Raw genomic sequence first — 16,477 nt, forward strand, 5'->3', positions numbered from 1 at the left:
CATTATGTAAGGCGCAGGACAAGATTTAATCAGCTGTAAAGGTCATGTTTTCACAGTGTGAAAAACAATAACTTCTGGTGTTCTCTGTCCTGCAGTATGTGCCTGTGTCTTAAACACTTCTGTTGCTTTATGGCAGTGAAGTTTGTGCTGTGCTAGCTTGTCATTCTTCCTGCAAAAATGCTGGAATGTTTTGATGAAACAAAGTGTGAATATCTAAACATCTGATCCCCGGGGAGAAGAAAGATGCTTTTGGTTGCTACTCCTTTGCCTTTGGGTTAGCATCCATGCCTCCCACCTCCATGATTTATACTTGAGGCTCAGGGTTGAGGAAAGGAAAAGGAAGTTGTCCTAGTGTATTGTGAAAAGTGAGGCAGGGAGGAGGGGAAGAGAGAAAGATGGGTAAGCCCCTGTGGTACTGTTTGGGAATGGAATTCTTCATGTCCAGACTTGCAGTTGTAAAAAATCCTTGATGTCAGGTGGTCGGCAAATTAACATATGGCACCTGTATCTATATGTTACATTCATTTTTGCATGAGGTTAGAGTTGAGTTGGAACTGTTTATCCATCGTTTCAGTTGCCTAGAGTTTAAAATTAATATTGTACATTAGATATGTTTAGACTTCTGAAATTATACATCAGTTATTTCCTTCTTATGAACACTTTGTTAGAGTAGAACTTCTCATAATGATTTTTGTATGAGCAATTTCAGTTGTGTCTCAGAGTTATGTGATTATTTAATCTTAATGTGTTTATTTCTAAACATATTTTCACTTTTACTACCAATACTGTTGTGCAGAAATGGTACTGATACTGTGTTGCTTATTAGAGATCAAGTTAAGAAAATGAGTCATAGGAAGGCATATAAACACCACAGCATCTGTGTGATCATGGACCACCAAAGAGGAAAGCTTCACTCTGTTAAGTGGTAATGAGCAGAAAGTTCTTAATTAGTTCAGAGTGGCTGTTACAATGCATTTGGACTTTCAAAGTGGAGACTCTGAAATGATGAGAGGCTTTGGGATCCTGCTGAAATATGCTACTTATGCTGTTTTGGTTTTGGCAAGGGTATATGTAGTTGGGGGAATTAAAAGAATTGCAACCAGTTTGTCAGGTACTCATTCCATAAAGGCTAAATGGATTTCCAGAAGGTGGTGTGACAGTAGGTAGATTTCATGGACAGTGTCTATGTTGGCAAACAGTGCAGTGCTGGAGCTCTGGAAAGCAAAGTGTCTGGCAGTAAGGATGCAGTGTCCTCATAGGGCATGTGTGAGCAGATGTGCAGTGGACTGATCCAGTCTGCATACTGAATGCCTTAAAGAGGTAGGAGTGCTTCTGGAGCACATCTTCCATTTCTAGTTCAGCCTAAGAAGGAACCAACTCTTGCACTCGAGTGTGATTTTGTGATGCAGCTGCACATGCTTTATGGGGACCACTGAGTTCAGTTTCAAAAGCATATTCTCAATCCAGATAATGTAGTGTACCCATTTCCATTTGCCCTCTCTAAAAATGTAAAACTGTAGAGGAAGTTCTATCTGGATCTATATACACACACTGATATTTGTCTTTAGGTAAGTAGATAGAACTAGTCACAAACATTTGCAGAAACACGAGCTTCTGGACTAAACTGTCTGTCATAAGATGCTGTGCAGGATTCCTGTTTTTATAGTCTATTTTTTCAGCTTCCTAATACTTGTGTGTTAGCTCACTGCTGCAGAGGCTGCATTAGATTTTTGTTAAAAAGCTACTTTGCATTATATTTTAATGTCATTACAACACTTTACATAGATTTTCTAATGATGAACACTAAACTGCTTAGCAATCCTGAATTTAGACTGCATTTGAAGCAAATCTTGGAGCATGGCTACCTGAGGCACATCCAAAATACCCCCAATATACCAGAAGCAGACCTTTAGAAAATTTCCGTAGAAAGATGTGCTTGTATTTATGCATCTGTTTGCATTCATGCTGAAAAGCATATTTGTAATTCCACTACTTTTGTTTTCTTGATACAGCCATTGATATTTATGTGTTAAAAAAACAAAGTTTAAGGGAACTACTTCTTTATATGTATTTGGTTTGGTATTTCCCAAAATACTGGCAAATTTCTGGTTTGGTACGAACTTTACCATTTTGCCAGATGAAATATAACAGCTGTCATGGTGCTTCCAGTCTCAGTTCCAACTCATGCTGGTACAAACCAAGAAGAGGCTGAATCCAGTTATTCAGCACAGGTTAACTGAGGCTTGAGTGAGCTGCTGAGTCTGTCCAGGAGGCTGTATGCAGGCACTGTGTGGCTCATAAATGAAAATGCTTGTTCTAAAGGGCAGAATATTAGAAAGATCCTATGAGTAAAGGCATATTACATCTAATAAAAGACATAAGAATGTTGTGAAAGCTTACATCCTCTAAGAGAACAGCAACAGGCAATGGTAAGCTGATGAAGACTCCACACACGCACATGCACAGTTGCTCTGTCATGATGCTTTTTTTTTTTTTTTTGATGACTTTTTTATTCCTTGGGAGCCTAATCCTGCCTGTCTCACAAGCCAGGACCTTTGGCTTGATTTTGAAGGCTCTTAAACCTCTGCATTTTGACCTTCTACTGTGCTGCACCTCAGTTAACCTGAAATGGCTGGAAAAGTAAGCATTATTTATTTGTATGCGTATTGCTTCAAGAAAATTGATCAGACATCCCTTGGAGTGTTTAATGCATTGTTTTCCCTGCTTTGAGATATAGTAACATTTTAATGTGTCAAGCTAAACTTTTTTACAGTCAACTTAGTCAGACATCTTAGAATAGTCCACTCTGAAAGAGGAGAAAGCATACTTGGGTGTAAGATTTTCAGGTTTGAGGTGTTTGGTTTTTTTAGCTGTTTGCTAGACAAATACTATTAGTGATTTTTCTCATTCACACTAGTCTTATTTCAAGTTATTTTGTGTTTTTTCTAAATGACAAACATGCTAATAGTTTCTGTTCTTTGTTTGTTCAGATGATAAAGCTTGTGTCAACTTCTGAAGTTTATGTTTAAATGTAATCTTACATGGTTAAACTGTCAAATTGAATTCTGTGTTTAAAAGCAATCCCAGGAAAAGAGCAGAGAAGAATAATAGGGAGCCAAGTGCCCACATCCACAGAGAGACACTGAGGGTACAGCTCAGGAGCATAAATGAGATGGTGGAGAACGGAGTTCTGCAAGTCTAATGCTTTTGCTCACAGTGAAGGGGCAGTTAAGTGGTTGGTGTGTCCTAATAGGCAACACATTTCAGAGGCTTAATCATGTGGGTTAGCCTCTGAAATGAAGGGAACTAGCCTGTCTCTGAGTACTGCTGTTGAGAATCTGAAGCATCCATATCTTCCTAGGAAAAGGGAAAACAATTCAGCGCAAGGCTAAGCCACAGAAAAAACGGGAAGAAAAGGACAGAAGAGGGAAAGGAAAGCAACAAGAGGATGAGCTGAAGGATTCCTTGGCAGATGATGACAGTTCTTCAACCACAACAGAAACCTCAAACCCAGATACGGAACCACTGCTCAAAGAGGTACAGCACTGCTCAGAAAAGGAGGCCTTTGTGTAGCTGGTGTGTCCCCTGGTGAAGTAGGAACACAGTCTCTTTCCGCCACGCCACCCTCAGCTTTCATATAATACCCTAACAAAGGAAGAACATTAATTAAAAAACATCTTTCCCGATCCTTGCCTTCATTTCTCTATCAAATTTGCTCCTCTATGAGTGCAAACATTCTTGAATCATGTAGTCACAGGACTGAAAATGCCTGGGTGACTGTGGCTTGAATAAGCCACCAGCTGCCAGCAGCATTGTGGGAATTGTTTCTCGGTACCCTCCTGGCCTATTCTATTTGTGGAATAAAATGCCACAGTATGGACACTAATTTCACTCCATAATTAAGGTGTATGCTAAATCCATGTCTTTTGTCAATTACAAAGGGTCAGATCAACGGTAGTAACTTGTCAGTAAGTAGCTAACTTAATTACCTCATACAATACCCCTACCTTTATTTGACTCATTTGACTCACTTGCTTCTAGGTAATAAACTAAATCCCCAGTTTGTGTAGTGGGACTAAACAGAGCAGAGGTAATTGCGAAAGGAAGAAAACAAAGCCTAAATTGACATCGTAAATTTGAACTTTGGAAAAGACTGGGGGGGGGAAAAAAAAAGGAAATCCCTGTGATATATTTTAAAGGTTATGGTTTAGTAAGTTGTCACTTGAAAATCACCACTGATTTTTTTTCAAGATGGCTATTTGAGAGTATACGTGTATTTAGGAAGTATTAGAAGTACGGTTAAAGGAAATAATAAATAGAATGGTAAAGTGTCTCATATTCTTTGCTTTGTTGAAGAGTCTGTTTTAGGTGGCCTGGACTGCGTTACAGCAGATGCAGTAAACGTCTCAGTACAGAGCTAGCATGTTATTAAGTAGACTCAGAGGCCGTGGCTGGAGGAGCTGTGTATTTGCAAACACCAGATCTGCTTGAAGCACATTAATTTGCTATTTCGATTTCTACTTCTCCAAATAGGAAAAAATAGATACCACATTTTATAGGTAAACTCACTAAGTAATAAAAAGAGAACTTCAGTGCTACAAAAATGCTCATGTTTTCCAATAGCATTCTTTCCTCAGTCCTGTTTATACTATGTTTGTTGTGATGCAAGAAAAACTTTGCTTTTAATTAATATTAATATGTTATGTCTTTTATAGGAACCTGAAAAACAAAAGGGAAAAGTTATAGCAGAAAAACCTGAAAGTGAAATAGTCCCAGTAAAACAGAAAACTAAAAAAGTGCTTACAGGTATCAAGAAAGAAATCCCTGTAGATGTGAAAACCAGGTAAGCATAATAAAGACTTTTTTAGTAGTGAAAGTATTGTGCTTGAAGGGAAGATGTATTGATAAAAATCTCTGTATTTGACTGTTGTGGCTGCCAGTTTGGCAAATACCAACAGCAGGTACCTTTAAACAGTTTCTTCTTCCTTCCTTGATATCAGGGAATATCTGAAGCTTGTAAATAATAAATTAGTTAAAGGGGAATATAGCACATAAGTGACAGCTAAATCCAGACATGAAAATCCGGCAAAGCAATGTTAAGATTTTTATAATAGGCATTGCATACACCAAGTGGGGTTAATGTTTCTAGTGGCAGCACAGTGAGGCAGCACCAACAGGAGTGCCTTTAGTTGGTGCCATTGGTGAAACTGCAGCCATGCAGTTTTCATTTTCATATCACGGAGTAAGGTCAGAGTCTTGGATATGTTATGAAAGAAGGCTGCTGCTGCTGTCTCATAGTGTCAAGTGGTTGATTGCAGCAAATAGAAATGGGCAAAATGAAGAATCTTAGTCTTACTATAGCTAATTCATTCCAAAGTATTATTCTGAAACCAGGTCGCTATCCAAGTGCCACAAAAGTAAACTTTACTGAACTGAGGTGTAGTATATTGGCTATGTTTTCCCTGTTGCTGTATTTAATAGTAGACTGAGTTCAGTAGTTAGAAGAAATTATTTTTTTTCAAAATATTTCTCAAAACCGTGCCTGGTAAAGTCTCCTCCTTATCTTATTTATTCTTATCATTATGTACTTTCCTTTATCATATAACTCAGAAGTTCGTTACATGTGACAGTTTTCAAAGACCACAATGAGAGCTGGTTTGGAATCCTTCTACAAGAAGGATCCTTCTACTAGAAAGTGTGAGAGATGGAATCAAATACCTACAGAAAAAGAGCAGTATACAGCCAGATAAATTTGGTGGTGCATTTGAATAATTTTATATCATTGACTAAAAAACAGTCCTATACATTTAGGGCAATAGCATATTAGGAGCACATGATCTTAACAGGGTTGTGTGGGGGCGGAGTAGAAAAAGGGTAGTTGCTATCTCTTGTTGCCTCTCTATAATCAAACAGGTTTTGTAATCCTGGAGCTCCAGGATGAAAGCTGCTCCTGGAAGGTGAGTGAGCCCTAATACAAATGTGGAGCAGTGTGGGTAGAAAATGAGCTAGGGCTATGAAGGGTGGAGTTGCATATAGGAGAAAAACATAATTCTGCTTATTCATAAGAAAGCCACAAGAGACCACTGTTTTGTTAGAAAGCATGTATGGCCCATATATATAATGTGTATGTATGTATGTGTATAAAGTCCTTTTCAGCACTTCAAAATAAATGAATTTCTGTTTTCATTTAGTCCCTTGGAATTGTCTTATACTCCCTCACTGGAAAACAAGCAGCGCAAACCCTTTCCATCCAAGATCTCTACACAGCACCTTTTGACGAGTGGGTCTAAATCAAGAAACCTCCCCAAAACAAGAGGTAGTGTGAGGCTGTTTTTTATAAATACATCAAGACTTTTATTTGGTTGTTTGTAACCCCTCTTGAGTGCTTAATTACAAGTCTGGTGTGCGAAGAAAGCTGTTCAGTTTATTATCCATACACTTGCTTTTCTTCTTTTGTTTTAACAGGTCCAAGCAGTAAATTAATGGAGAGCAGGCCATCAGTATTAGCCAAATTTCTCCCCAGTGGTTCTGGGCCAGAACTAGGAAACACAAGCAGCTCAGAAGGGGAAAAGGATTCTCCACCACCAGAGTGGGACTCTGTGCCTCTCCACAAAGCTGGCAGCTGTAAGTAATCATTAGACAATTGACAGAATGAGTCTTCTGCAATTAATATCTGTAGATAGAAACCTGTCTCCTTTTCACTGCATAGCTATGCTGTGTTTTTCTGCTGTAGACCCCTTATTGATAGCATCTGATTTGATTTGGGAGGTTTGAAAATGGTGCAGGCAGAACATGGACCATTCTACAGTTCTTCAGTGATGAACAGGATTTAGAAGCTGCTGGAGGAATTGAGGAAATGAGAATTACTGCTCAAAAAATATGCATTTTCTACAGCAGATGGGGTTTTGGTTGGTCAAGTCTGCTGCAGCCAAAGTTGAAACTAATTAGATGATTTGTCCTTGAGAGGGAACACTGAGAACACTTTAATGCAGTGGTTGGCAGGGGACACTCTTACAAGCATTTTCGTTGCGTTATATGTTCCCTCGTGTGGGAACCAAATCACCTTCCTCTTGGTTGCTTGTGAACTTAAATCATCCCTCTCCACAGCACTCACTTGGAAAGATTCCTTCTTCTGTACAGATCTGTTTGTCTTGGCACTTTTGTTGCAATACAGTCTCTCTGAAAATAGATGGTAAACCTGAATAACCAGAGGTGAACATAGAGAAGAAACTGCTGCTTCCATCACTGGGAGCAAACAGCCTTTGTCATAATTCCTCCATTTGAACAGAAAGGATAGCAGAAGTTCGAGAAGCCTTTGTAGTAATATAAATACTATGAAAGATGTTTTGTGTTTCTCTCTATAGCTACAGACAACCTTTATAAGCTCTCTCTACAAACCCTGAATGCAGATGCTTTCCTGAAACAGCGACAGCCCTCACCAACACCCGCCTCTCCATCTCCTCCTCCTCCCACATCATTTGCTTTTGGGCCACGAGGAGGCACTTACAGCAGCATTGTGAACAGCAGCTGCAGCAAGTGAGTCCAGATCGGTGCCTCCTACTGATTTCACAGACACCGAGCAGTTGTGGAACCTGCCGGTTCCTCTTCCTGTGGAAACTGCTTTTTTGCAGATACACCACTGTGCATATCTTGCCACACTATTTATATTTTTCTGGTGTTTCTTACAACTTGGTAGATTGGAAAAAGGTGCAATTACAGGAACTGTTGAGCTGTTGTGAAAGTTTTCGTAAATTCTAGCTTAAATTGCTGGTTTTTTTATCAAACTGCTGAAGTCCAGAACTTTACTCTTTTTTTTTCTTTTTTTTTTTTTCTTCTTTTTAGTGAAATGAAAAGCAAGCAGCCTAATGGTACCAAACATAAGCTGTCAAAGGCAGCTTCTCTTCCAGGCAGGAATGGTAACCCCACTTTTGCTGCTGTAGCTGCAGGTTATGACAAGAGCCCAGGTACAGAACCAGTCTGGAGTTGTAAATATTTCTGAATATTTCCTGAATGTTCTGTTATTTTGCTAGGGTTTATTTCCTCATTTTTTACATACATATTCTTGCAGGTGGCAGTGGTTTACCAAAGGCTTCTCCAAGCAAGATGGATGTTTCCAGCAATATCAGCATTTCCCACACAGTTGTTGACAGTGATGGCTCTGACAGGTAATTTTTATATTCTCTAGGCAAATACCGAGCATCTAGAAAAGAAGATTGTGAACTATTAATGGCATTTTGAAGGGAGTGACAGAATTCATTCTGGTTACTTTTTTTTAAGCTATTTTTTAAAGCCTGAGCACAGCATCTCTCACGTTGTGTAAAAGTTTAGAAATTGCAAGTGACTCAAAACTAGAAAGAAGGATGTTCTACATGTGATAGGAACTTCCCCTTACACAATCTTGTGTTCTCAGGCATTCGAACAATGAGAAATCAGCTTGGCTCTCTCAGTACTGAAGAGTGTGTACCAAGGTCTCTTGAAATAGTTCACAGGAAGAATATCTTGCTGTACAGCAATACCTTTCACTCCCAATTTTAACACCAAGATCAGAACTATCAGTGGGCTTTGTGTTCTGAGTAGGAGCAGAATACAGCTACACTCAGTCACGTTCCCCAAGGCACGTGTATTTTCTGGCATATTTTGGCAGTGAATCCTGATCTCGCTTGTAAAAAACAGTGTCTGGTTATCTTTGTGGAATAGGTAAGAGACTTGAATTCAAGCTTCAATATGCAAAGGAATTGTTTTTCTGAGTGAAGTTGGGTGGGGAAGAGAGGGTGTTTGTTTTTGTGAATGTTTCTCACGGGTTCCAGTTAACTCATGTTAGTTTCAAGAAGCTTACCCACAAGCCAGAGCATGAGCATTTGTATCCCTTCTGAGTGGCTCTAATTTTTACCTGCTTGCCAAAAAAACTGCGCTATGGCTTGGACCCTGTGAGTTTGCTGAAAAACTGTTCAAAAGAGCCACTCTCAAGTTTGTGTTTATGCTCAATCTACAGATTAAAGAGCACTGTGTCTGTATTACTGTGTTGCTCCAAGGTGGGTGTATACACAGGAAAATGGTATTTCACTGAGATCCCTTATGAAACAAAAATAAGCTGATTTCATAACTCTCAATCACCATTAAATACATATATGGTTAAGTATATACACACACTTGTACATATACATTTGTACATAGATCAGTAACTTAATGTTGTCAATAGTACTTTGTTAATAAGTTGTGTATTGCTTTCCTGTTACTCCATAATATGTAGTTCGGGTTTGTGGAGTCCTATCAGCAATCCCAGCAGTCCCGATTTCACGCCTCTCAACTCATTCTCTGCATTTGGACATTCTTTTAATTTAACTGGAGGTGAGTTTTCCTTTTCAGATATTGTTCCATATTCAAATACAGGTAAAGAAATGGTGTATCTCCATTGCATAGTCTTAAGTGCAGACAGCATTCCCATCCTCACACCTAAAAGGGAAGACTGTGTAGGAAAGTGTGTTAAGAATTTGGTGATATATTCTGTTTCAGTCCAGAGAAAGTGTTAGTGGAAATTCTTTGAGTGTTTGATGGCCTGGAAATGCTTGGGTTTGGAATTTCTGATATTTGAATTTTTTTCTTAGTCTTTTCCCCTCCCTCCACCCCTCCTCCAAAGCTTTACTGTAGGTCTCACAAGAGTGCCAATAGGCCTGTGGTTTCCTGAGCATAAAGACCAGCATATAAAACCATTGCTCTGTAAGTGAGGCAATGGCCCCAGATGACCTGCTGCTTTCCTCTTGTGTTTTCCTCCAGTATTTGTATAGCTGTACAATGAACTGATGCATACTAAGCCCAGCAGTCAATTCCTGTATTTAAATATTTAGGTAAACCTTTAGTAAATGACACGGAGATGGGCAGGCGGGCTATATTGCAGGGCATGGATGCTCTGTGTACTTGGGAAGATTTCCATACGGTATTTGGGGATCCATGGTGTGTTTTAAGGCAGCTGCAAAAGATGATAAGCAAAGCAAACTGTGGCATCTGCAAAATGGATAGTGTGTCGACTGAAAAATGCTATCTACCAAAAAAGTTGTATGTCTGCTGAAAAATGCAAACAATGGCAGATGCTGCTGCTGTGGAGTTTTTTCATCTTCATCAGCAACCCTTGGCACCAGTGACTCTGAGGGACACCAGTAAGAGCCTGGGACCAGTTCCATGTGCAGGGAAGAGGCGAGCTGGGACTGCTGGTGCTGCCCTCTCCTTTTCATAGCAGAGATGGGGATGGGGCACCACCAGTGTTGCCTCCTACCAGGAGTCACCTGGGAAGGGAGTGCTGTGAGGCCAATGAATGCTGCCACTACTAGAGGCTCCTTCAGCCCAGTCACCTGCTCCACCTGTAGTTACCTTGTTACCAGGAACTGCTAGGACTCTCAGTATTGCTGCATCCACAGTTGAGTGTGTCCACAATCTCTTAGGCTTGTACTGAATTATACACAGCAAGTGTTTAACCCTTTTTCCACCATAACTGTGACTAACTTTGTAGCCACTGTCTGATGTCAGCCAGGTGACATGAGATCTGTATTACTGTGTGACCTCTTCTAATCTCACTGCAGCAGGACCTGCAAGAAAAGTATGGGGAATGACTGTGAAGAGTGTTATTCTTGGAAAAAGAGTAAGAGTAATGTACTCAGTTTTATTTCATTTTATTTTTAGAGGTTTTTAGCAAACTTGGTTTAGCTCGATCTGCGTATGGGCAGGATGTTCAGAGAAACTGGAGTGAATTCAATAATGTTCCATCATCCATCTGGGATCCTTCAGCTACAGACTCTGTACCCTCCTGGCCAACAAGCTCGAGTTCCCCAACTCATACGACTGCAGTAAGTATTCAGTCCAAATACAGTGTTTTATTACTGTTACCAACTTGTTCTGTATCTCCATCTAATTTAATTCAGAGGATTTGGGGGTGAAAAAAATAAACTGAAGAATAAAGGAAGAGGGAATTTACACATACTCATCTTTGTGTAGTTAAGTTGATATGGCTGTTGGACAAAGTCTGCCTGCTTGCAGATGATGAATCCATGTACACTGGATATTTATATTCACATAAAAATACTTCTTACGAGAGCATCTTGCGGCACTTAGTGTATTCCATTTCAGGATTTTAGAAAGAGGTGTTCTGCTCCTGTGCAGTGGCTGGGCACTGGCTCAGTCACTTCTAGTTTGAGGGACAGTTGCAAATTAGCCAGTATGATAACTTTCAGAGTTTGATTCTGCTTTCTGAATCCAGCATCGCACCTGCTTGTAAATTAACAAAACGTCCCCAAAAAGCTTATCTAAAAGACCTTAAATATATTCTTTTCAGCTTAGAAAAAACACTAAAGGACTGAGCATAAAGTGAAGTCTTTAAACTGACTACTAATTTTGATGGAAATCTCGAGTATAGAAAAAGAAGAAAAAAACCCACCTTTTATGGGTTGTAGCACTACACTGTCATCCTTGTGCCATCCTTCTGTCAGACTAAAACTTAGACTGCAACAGCTGCCTCCACTGCCAGCAGAAATCATTCTTCATGTTGACTTCTGAAAATGTTTTTGTAGTGAGTAATAGGCAGTGTTTACTTCACCTGGGAGCAGTTCAGATGGGGGGGGGGCAGGGGAAGCCGAAGAAGGTCACACAGCTTCTTATATACACAGACTCACTGATCCTGCCCTTGTCATGTGGTTACACTGGAGCTGGAACCTCTCTAAAACTATGTAAGGAGAGTTTTTTGCTTTTTGGTCACATGGAGGGCAGGTTTCATCAGCATTTGATGGAAGGAGGGCTTGAGGACAACCGGAACAAGCTCTCTAGCTCCTAACTCCTATTTCCTGTCTGCTTCTGAAAAATATTTGGAAGTGTGCTTCAGGAAGCATTGAGACAGAAGCCAAGACAAATGGTATAGAAGAATTGTCAGTTACTCCCTTTAAATTCTTTGATTTAGGGAGGAGACATTTTAGGAGCTTATTCAAGGAGAAGGTCACTTAATAAACAAGAAGCAGCAAACTGACTGAAACATTCAAAACCTTTCTAATAACAGTGATTTTTTTCAAATGCTTATGGCAAGCCAGAACGGGAAAGCTTAGCTTTTCCTATTACTGGGCCTCCCTGCTCTAAGTGCTCAATAAGAGAGCAGGTACCAGGCCAGGGCCCTGCCCTTTCCTCTGTTCTGGCACAAGAGCCAAAGCCATTGTTGCAAACAGCACTTAGACAGTGGCTGTTGTTACCCTCTTTTCTAGGAAGGTTTCGGGGGGGTTGATTTTGATTGTTTTCCTTCCTTATTCTAACTCCTGCTTTCCCCTTTTCTGCACAACTGTGCTTCTATACTAAATAGCATTTGACTTCTGGGTCCTGTCTCCCCTCAGCCTTGGCTGCATTGCTGTGGTACTTTTATCCAGGTTTCTTTCTAAGCACATTCCCCTACTCCCCTTTTCTCTGTTTCCCCATGTGTAGTTCTGCCTGCCAGCCACTTTTTATCTTCCTCTACCAGCTTTCAAAGGGCATATCAGGCACTCTTCTTTTCTGCTTCTTTCCTGGTTGCTTCTGATTTATTTCCCATAATAGGGTGGACCTTTAGTGTGTTAGGGTTTGTGCCTGTGCAGCAGAGTGTTTCCTGCTGTAGGCTTAGTAGCCTAATGCTTGTATAGCTTAAATATAACCATTTATTTGTGTGACAGTAATACACTGTCACCCTGATTTGGCTCAGTTTCTCAGTGACATCAAAGAGTCCTAATGACATTGGCTGGGTTAACCCCCGAGTAATGCTCAAAGCTGCCAGCTCTTGGTAGCAATGCTCCAGCCCTTGGTAGCAAATTCTGTGAGGACCCTTTGATATTGTGTTAGCGTCCAAGCCATAGCAGGTATGATTAGATTGAGCCTATCTTCTTCATTCCAGGGGAGAGAATAAAAACCTGAAATGAAGAAATTTTCAGAGTCTACCTTGTTTTCTTTCCTAAAGAGATTTTAATTTAAATCTCCAGATGCAGAGAACACTGATACTGGTTAACCTTTAGTGTGTGTTTTCTAGAGGCGGAGATCTTGGGAAGAGGTGCCCTATCTCTCCCCCTAGTGAATCCAAACATAAGGATGTTTGTACCTTAACAGCAGTTACTCAACAAGTCCACTGCCTTTGGGATGTATCAAGTTTACTGTATATTTGCAAATGAATTTACAGCATATGTACATTAAATCTGTTGACACTGAGATATGTGGTGTGCTAAGCCTACATGTGGCAGGTTCTCTGCTAATATTAGCATGAAAGTTATGCTAGCCTTTCCCATCTCTGTCTTTGGCTGTTTCTGGGTATCACTTTCCCCCACACCACGGGTTAGGTTCCTCTGCTGGTTGCTTGCTACTGTTTGGCCTTTAATAAAGCAGTTGACAGAACCTGGGCCCTGTTCGTTCCTGCATGTATTCTCTAGGCTTTCTGTACCTGTCCTGTGCATCCCAAATGCATTTGTGACATGATGCAGCACACCTGCATCTGCACCGTGACCACATCAGAGGCTTCCAAGTGTCTTGAGCCAGGACAAACTTACTGGAACTCAGTGATAAATGGCTAGGTCTCCTATCCCCTCTCCCCTCATCTGGAAAAGTTTTGGATGGGGGGAAAAGTATATACTGGGAATATGGGGGAGTAACAGTGGGGCTGAACACAGGTAGCTTCATCCAAAACAGAAATGTCTGAATACAGGGAGATAAGTTTGCAAACAGCTGGAAAAGAAAAAAAAAAATCATAAAAAGACTTTGCTGTTACCTTCCATTGCAACTTGAATTTGTTGGTTTTTCAAGACTTGAACCGTATTTATCTACCTCATTCTAACTAGGTTGTTTAAGCTTGAGTGTTCTGGCCCTTGTGTGTTTAAAGCTTGAATACTCATAGTGCTTAAATTAGCAATGGTATGGGGATGTAAAAGCTCAAATGAAAACAGCCTAAAAGCCTATGATGTGACTGCACTCTGCAGGGAAGCTCCCAAATGTGTTCAGTTACATAGTAATGTGGTTCCTGTGGGAAAGCTCTCCTAAAGGGAGTTCAGAACTCCATGTTGCAGGGAAGACAGGAGGGGTTCCAGAGCAGGCTTGCTGCTGCTGCTGCTGCTGCTCAGATACTTTTCTTTCAGGGGGGCTGTAAACAAGGTGAAAATAGAGGTTACCAAACTGCCACTTACCTGGCTCTGTCTTTACTGCAGTCAATCCTTGGCAACCCCAGTGGCCTGTGGTCCACTACTCCGTTCAGCAGTTCCATTTGGTCAAGTAACCTCAACAGTGGCCTTCCTTTCACCACTCCAACAAACGCGTTGTCAGGCATCGATCTCATGGGTAGTGAAAACTCCTCTGCTGCTCCTCCGCCACCTGCTGCTGCCACCGTTGCCAATCCTGCTGAAGACATGGGACAGACCTACAATCCTTGGAGAATTTGGAGCCCAACGATTGGAAGAAGAAGTTCAGATCCTTGGTCTAATTCACACTATCCTCATGAAAACTAAAGTTAAGTAAAAGGAAAGAACTCTTATACAGGTCACGATACAATTCTGAATGCAAATTTTTGAAACATCATTTTCAGGCCGTTGCTGGTCATTGCTTCCCCCCCCACTCCCCCTGTCAGTCATGCTTTCATCATTTGCTCCTTTCTAAAGTCTGTCCTGCAATATGGTAGTGTGAGATTGCAGATAAGCTTGAAAAAGTCTGGGTGTGGTCACAAATCCCAACTACAGCTGAAACCTGTAAATATGAACAGTTTCACTGGTTTCATATTTTACCATCCACCATCTTTAGGAAACAATTTGAACTATAAAATGGTCCTGGCATGCAATACTTTTATGAAAAGTACTGGTTTGGTTTTTTAAATTTTTTCCAGTGTTATCCTCCAAGTTCTAATTTAAAATCAAAAAGCACTTTGTGCTAAAATGCAGAGTATTTTTTTAAAATAAGGCTTTGTTAACACAGGTTGTAAGAATGTAAAAAGGAAAAAAAATCAACAAAAAATACCAACAAATCCAACAGAAAACCTTAAGAGCAAAGTGGCTGAATGTAAGAGCATTCTGTTGAGACTGTAATACACTTTGTGCTGTTTGTACATTTGTAAACCTGAATGCATTTTTAAGTTGAACTGAAATGCACACAGCCAAGACTTGTGGAAGAAACAAGATACCTTGTGCATTTCTTACAGATACAACTTTGGGTTGTACTTTAAAATAAATACTGCTTTTTTCAAGGTTTGTGTGCTATAGCTCTGTTCCTCACATGTTTTCTGGACTTGTGCATGCATGACTCTCCTTGGTGTTGCCTTTAGGCCAAAATCTACTGTGCACAGGGCCTGCATTTCCAGAAACTTCCCTGCAGAGGGGACCTGGCTTCTCAACAGCGTGGGTTTGTATCATAGCAGAGAATAGAAACTCTTCAAGGTTACACAGTGCCATGCTCTTGACAATCCACTGGATAGCAAAAACCTGGAAAAATGTCTGTGCTGTTTTGAGTTTCCAATTATGAGGCATAATAGCAGCTGCTGCTGTTTATGTTACACCCATACCTTTATAACACTGTTCATGCATAGGTCTGAACAAGAACATTGCTATTCTTAGATATAATTTATCTGTCCCTTTAAGGTGCCTGTTTCCTTTCATTAACAGTAGGGCAAGCCCCAGTGACTGCGTATATTCCTCTGAGCTAAAGCCAAGTAAAAGTGAACCCTTCCATTACCAGAAAGAATTAAGAGACTAACAACATAAAATTACTCATGACTCAGTGGCTCTGCTTAAAATTTACAGCAGCAGATTTTTATCAGAATCCATCCTTCAAAAGAGTAAGAACAGTATATTTTAATTAATATTGCTTGTAGCATAAAGGTTTTGTGTGTAATGAAATGAGTGTCTTATTTATTTAACCAAGTGAGCCCTTTTCCAGTTTGCATTATGTAAACAAAATCTCTACAACTGTCAGACTGCTGGCTTCTTGCTGCTACCAGCAGAAGCTTGAAGATAAAGATCTCTCAAATAAGAACCTGCTGGAACTCCTTTGTTCTTAAAATTTGGGTATTTCTAGAGCCGTGCAGGGTCATGAAATGTTCAACTTGGATTTGTATGCAATTTCCTTCTGAGTAACTGAGTCTCCTACTGCATGAAAATGAAGGGAAAATAAAGAATTAGTAGTTAAGCTCCTGACATGCCAAGGCCTGCTGCTCTGTAAATGGAACTTGGGAAGATAACTAGCAATAACTTCAAGGTGAAAGGAGCTGCTTAAGGTCATGTGCCACTTCTTTCCCAGCAGGTGTTTGCATTGGAATTGATTCTGTGGAGGGTAGAAGCAGAAATGGATTCTGAGATACTAATAGTCTGCAGTGGTTTAATTAGGGAGGACAGGAAACAAAAATTCTGGTTTAAAATCCCTTTTGAACAAGATAAGGCAAAACACAAGTCATTTAGACTTCCCCCCCAAAAAAACTGTGAGATGTTGCCTTGTGATATTGCAAGTAACCTGATCC

At 40.3% G+C, this 16,477-nt stretch overlaps 1 protein-coding gene across 1 annotated transcript in view; it reads left to right on the forward strand.

Annotated features, from left to right (window-relative positions):
* The window catches only part of TMEM131 (transmembrane protein 131), a 92,998-nt gene extending 77,787 nt beyond the window's left edge, over positions 1 to 15,211 (forward strand). The window contains exons 32-41 of the mRNA XM_051806781.1: positions 3,362 to 3,537; positions 4,716 to 4,843; positions 6,192 to 6,316; positions 6,466 to 6,624; positions 7,365 to 7,536; positions 7,843 to 7,964; positions 8,069 to 8,165; positions 9,251 to 9,348; positions 10,675 to 10,838; positions 14,187 to 15,211. Coding sequence (XP_051662741.1) covers positions 3,362 to 3,537; positions 4,716 to 4,843; positions 6,192 to 6,316; positions 6,466 to 6,624; positions 7,365 to 7,536; positions 7,843 to 7,964; positions 8,069 to 8,165; positions 9,251 to 9,348; positions 10,675 to 10,838; positions 14,187 to 14,483 — 1,538 coding nt within the window. The 3' untranslated portion in view covers positions 14,484 to 15,211. The remainder of the gene's footprint in view (positions 1 to 3,361; positions 3,538 to 4,715; positions 4,844 to 6,191; positions 6,317 to 6,465; positions 6,625 to 7,364; positions 7,537 to 7,842; positions 7,965 to 8,068; positions 8,166 to 9,250; positions 9,349 to 10,674; positions 10,839 to 14,186) is intronic.
* Positions 15,212 to 16,477: the final 1,266 nt, after the last annotated feature.

The sequence above is a fragment of the Manacus candei genome, unplaced genomic scaffold, assembly GCF_025592945.1.
Source record: "Manacus candei isolate 608988 ecotype Guabito, Panama unplaced genomic scaffold, ASM2559294v1 h1tg000069l, whole genome shotgun sequence".
Lineage (NCBI taxonomy): Eukaryota > Metazoa > Chordata > Aves > Passeriformes > Pipridae > Manacus > Manacus candei.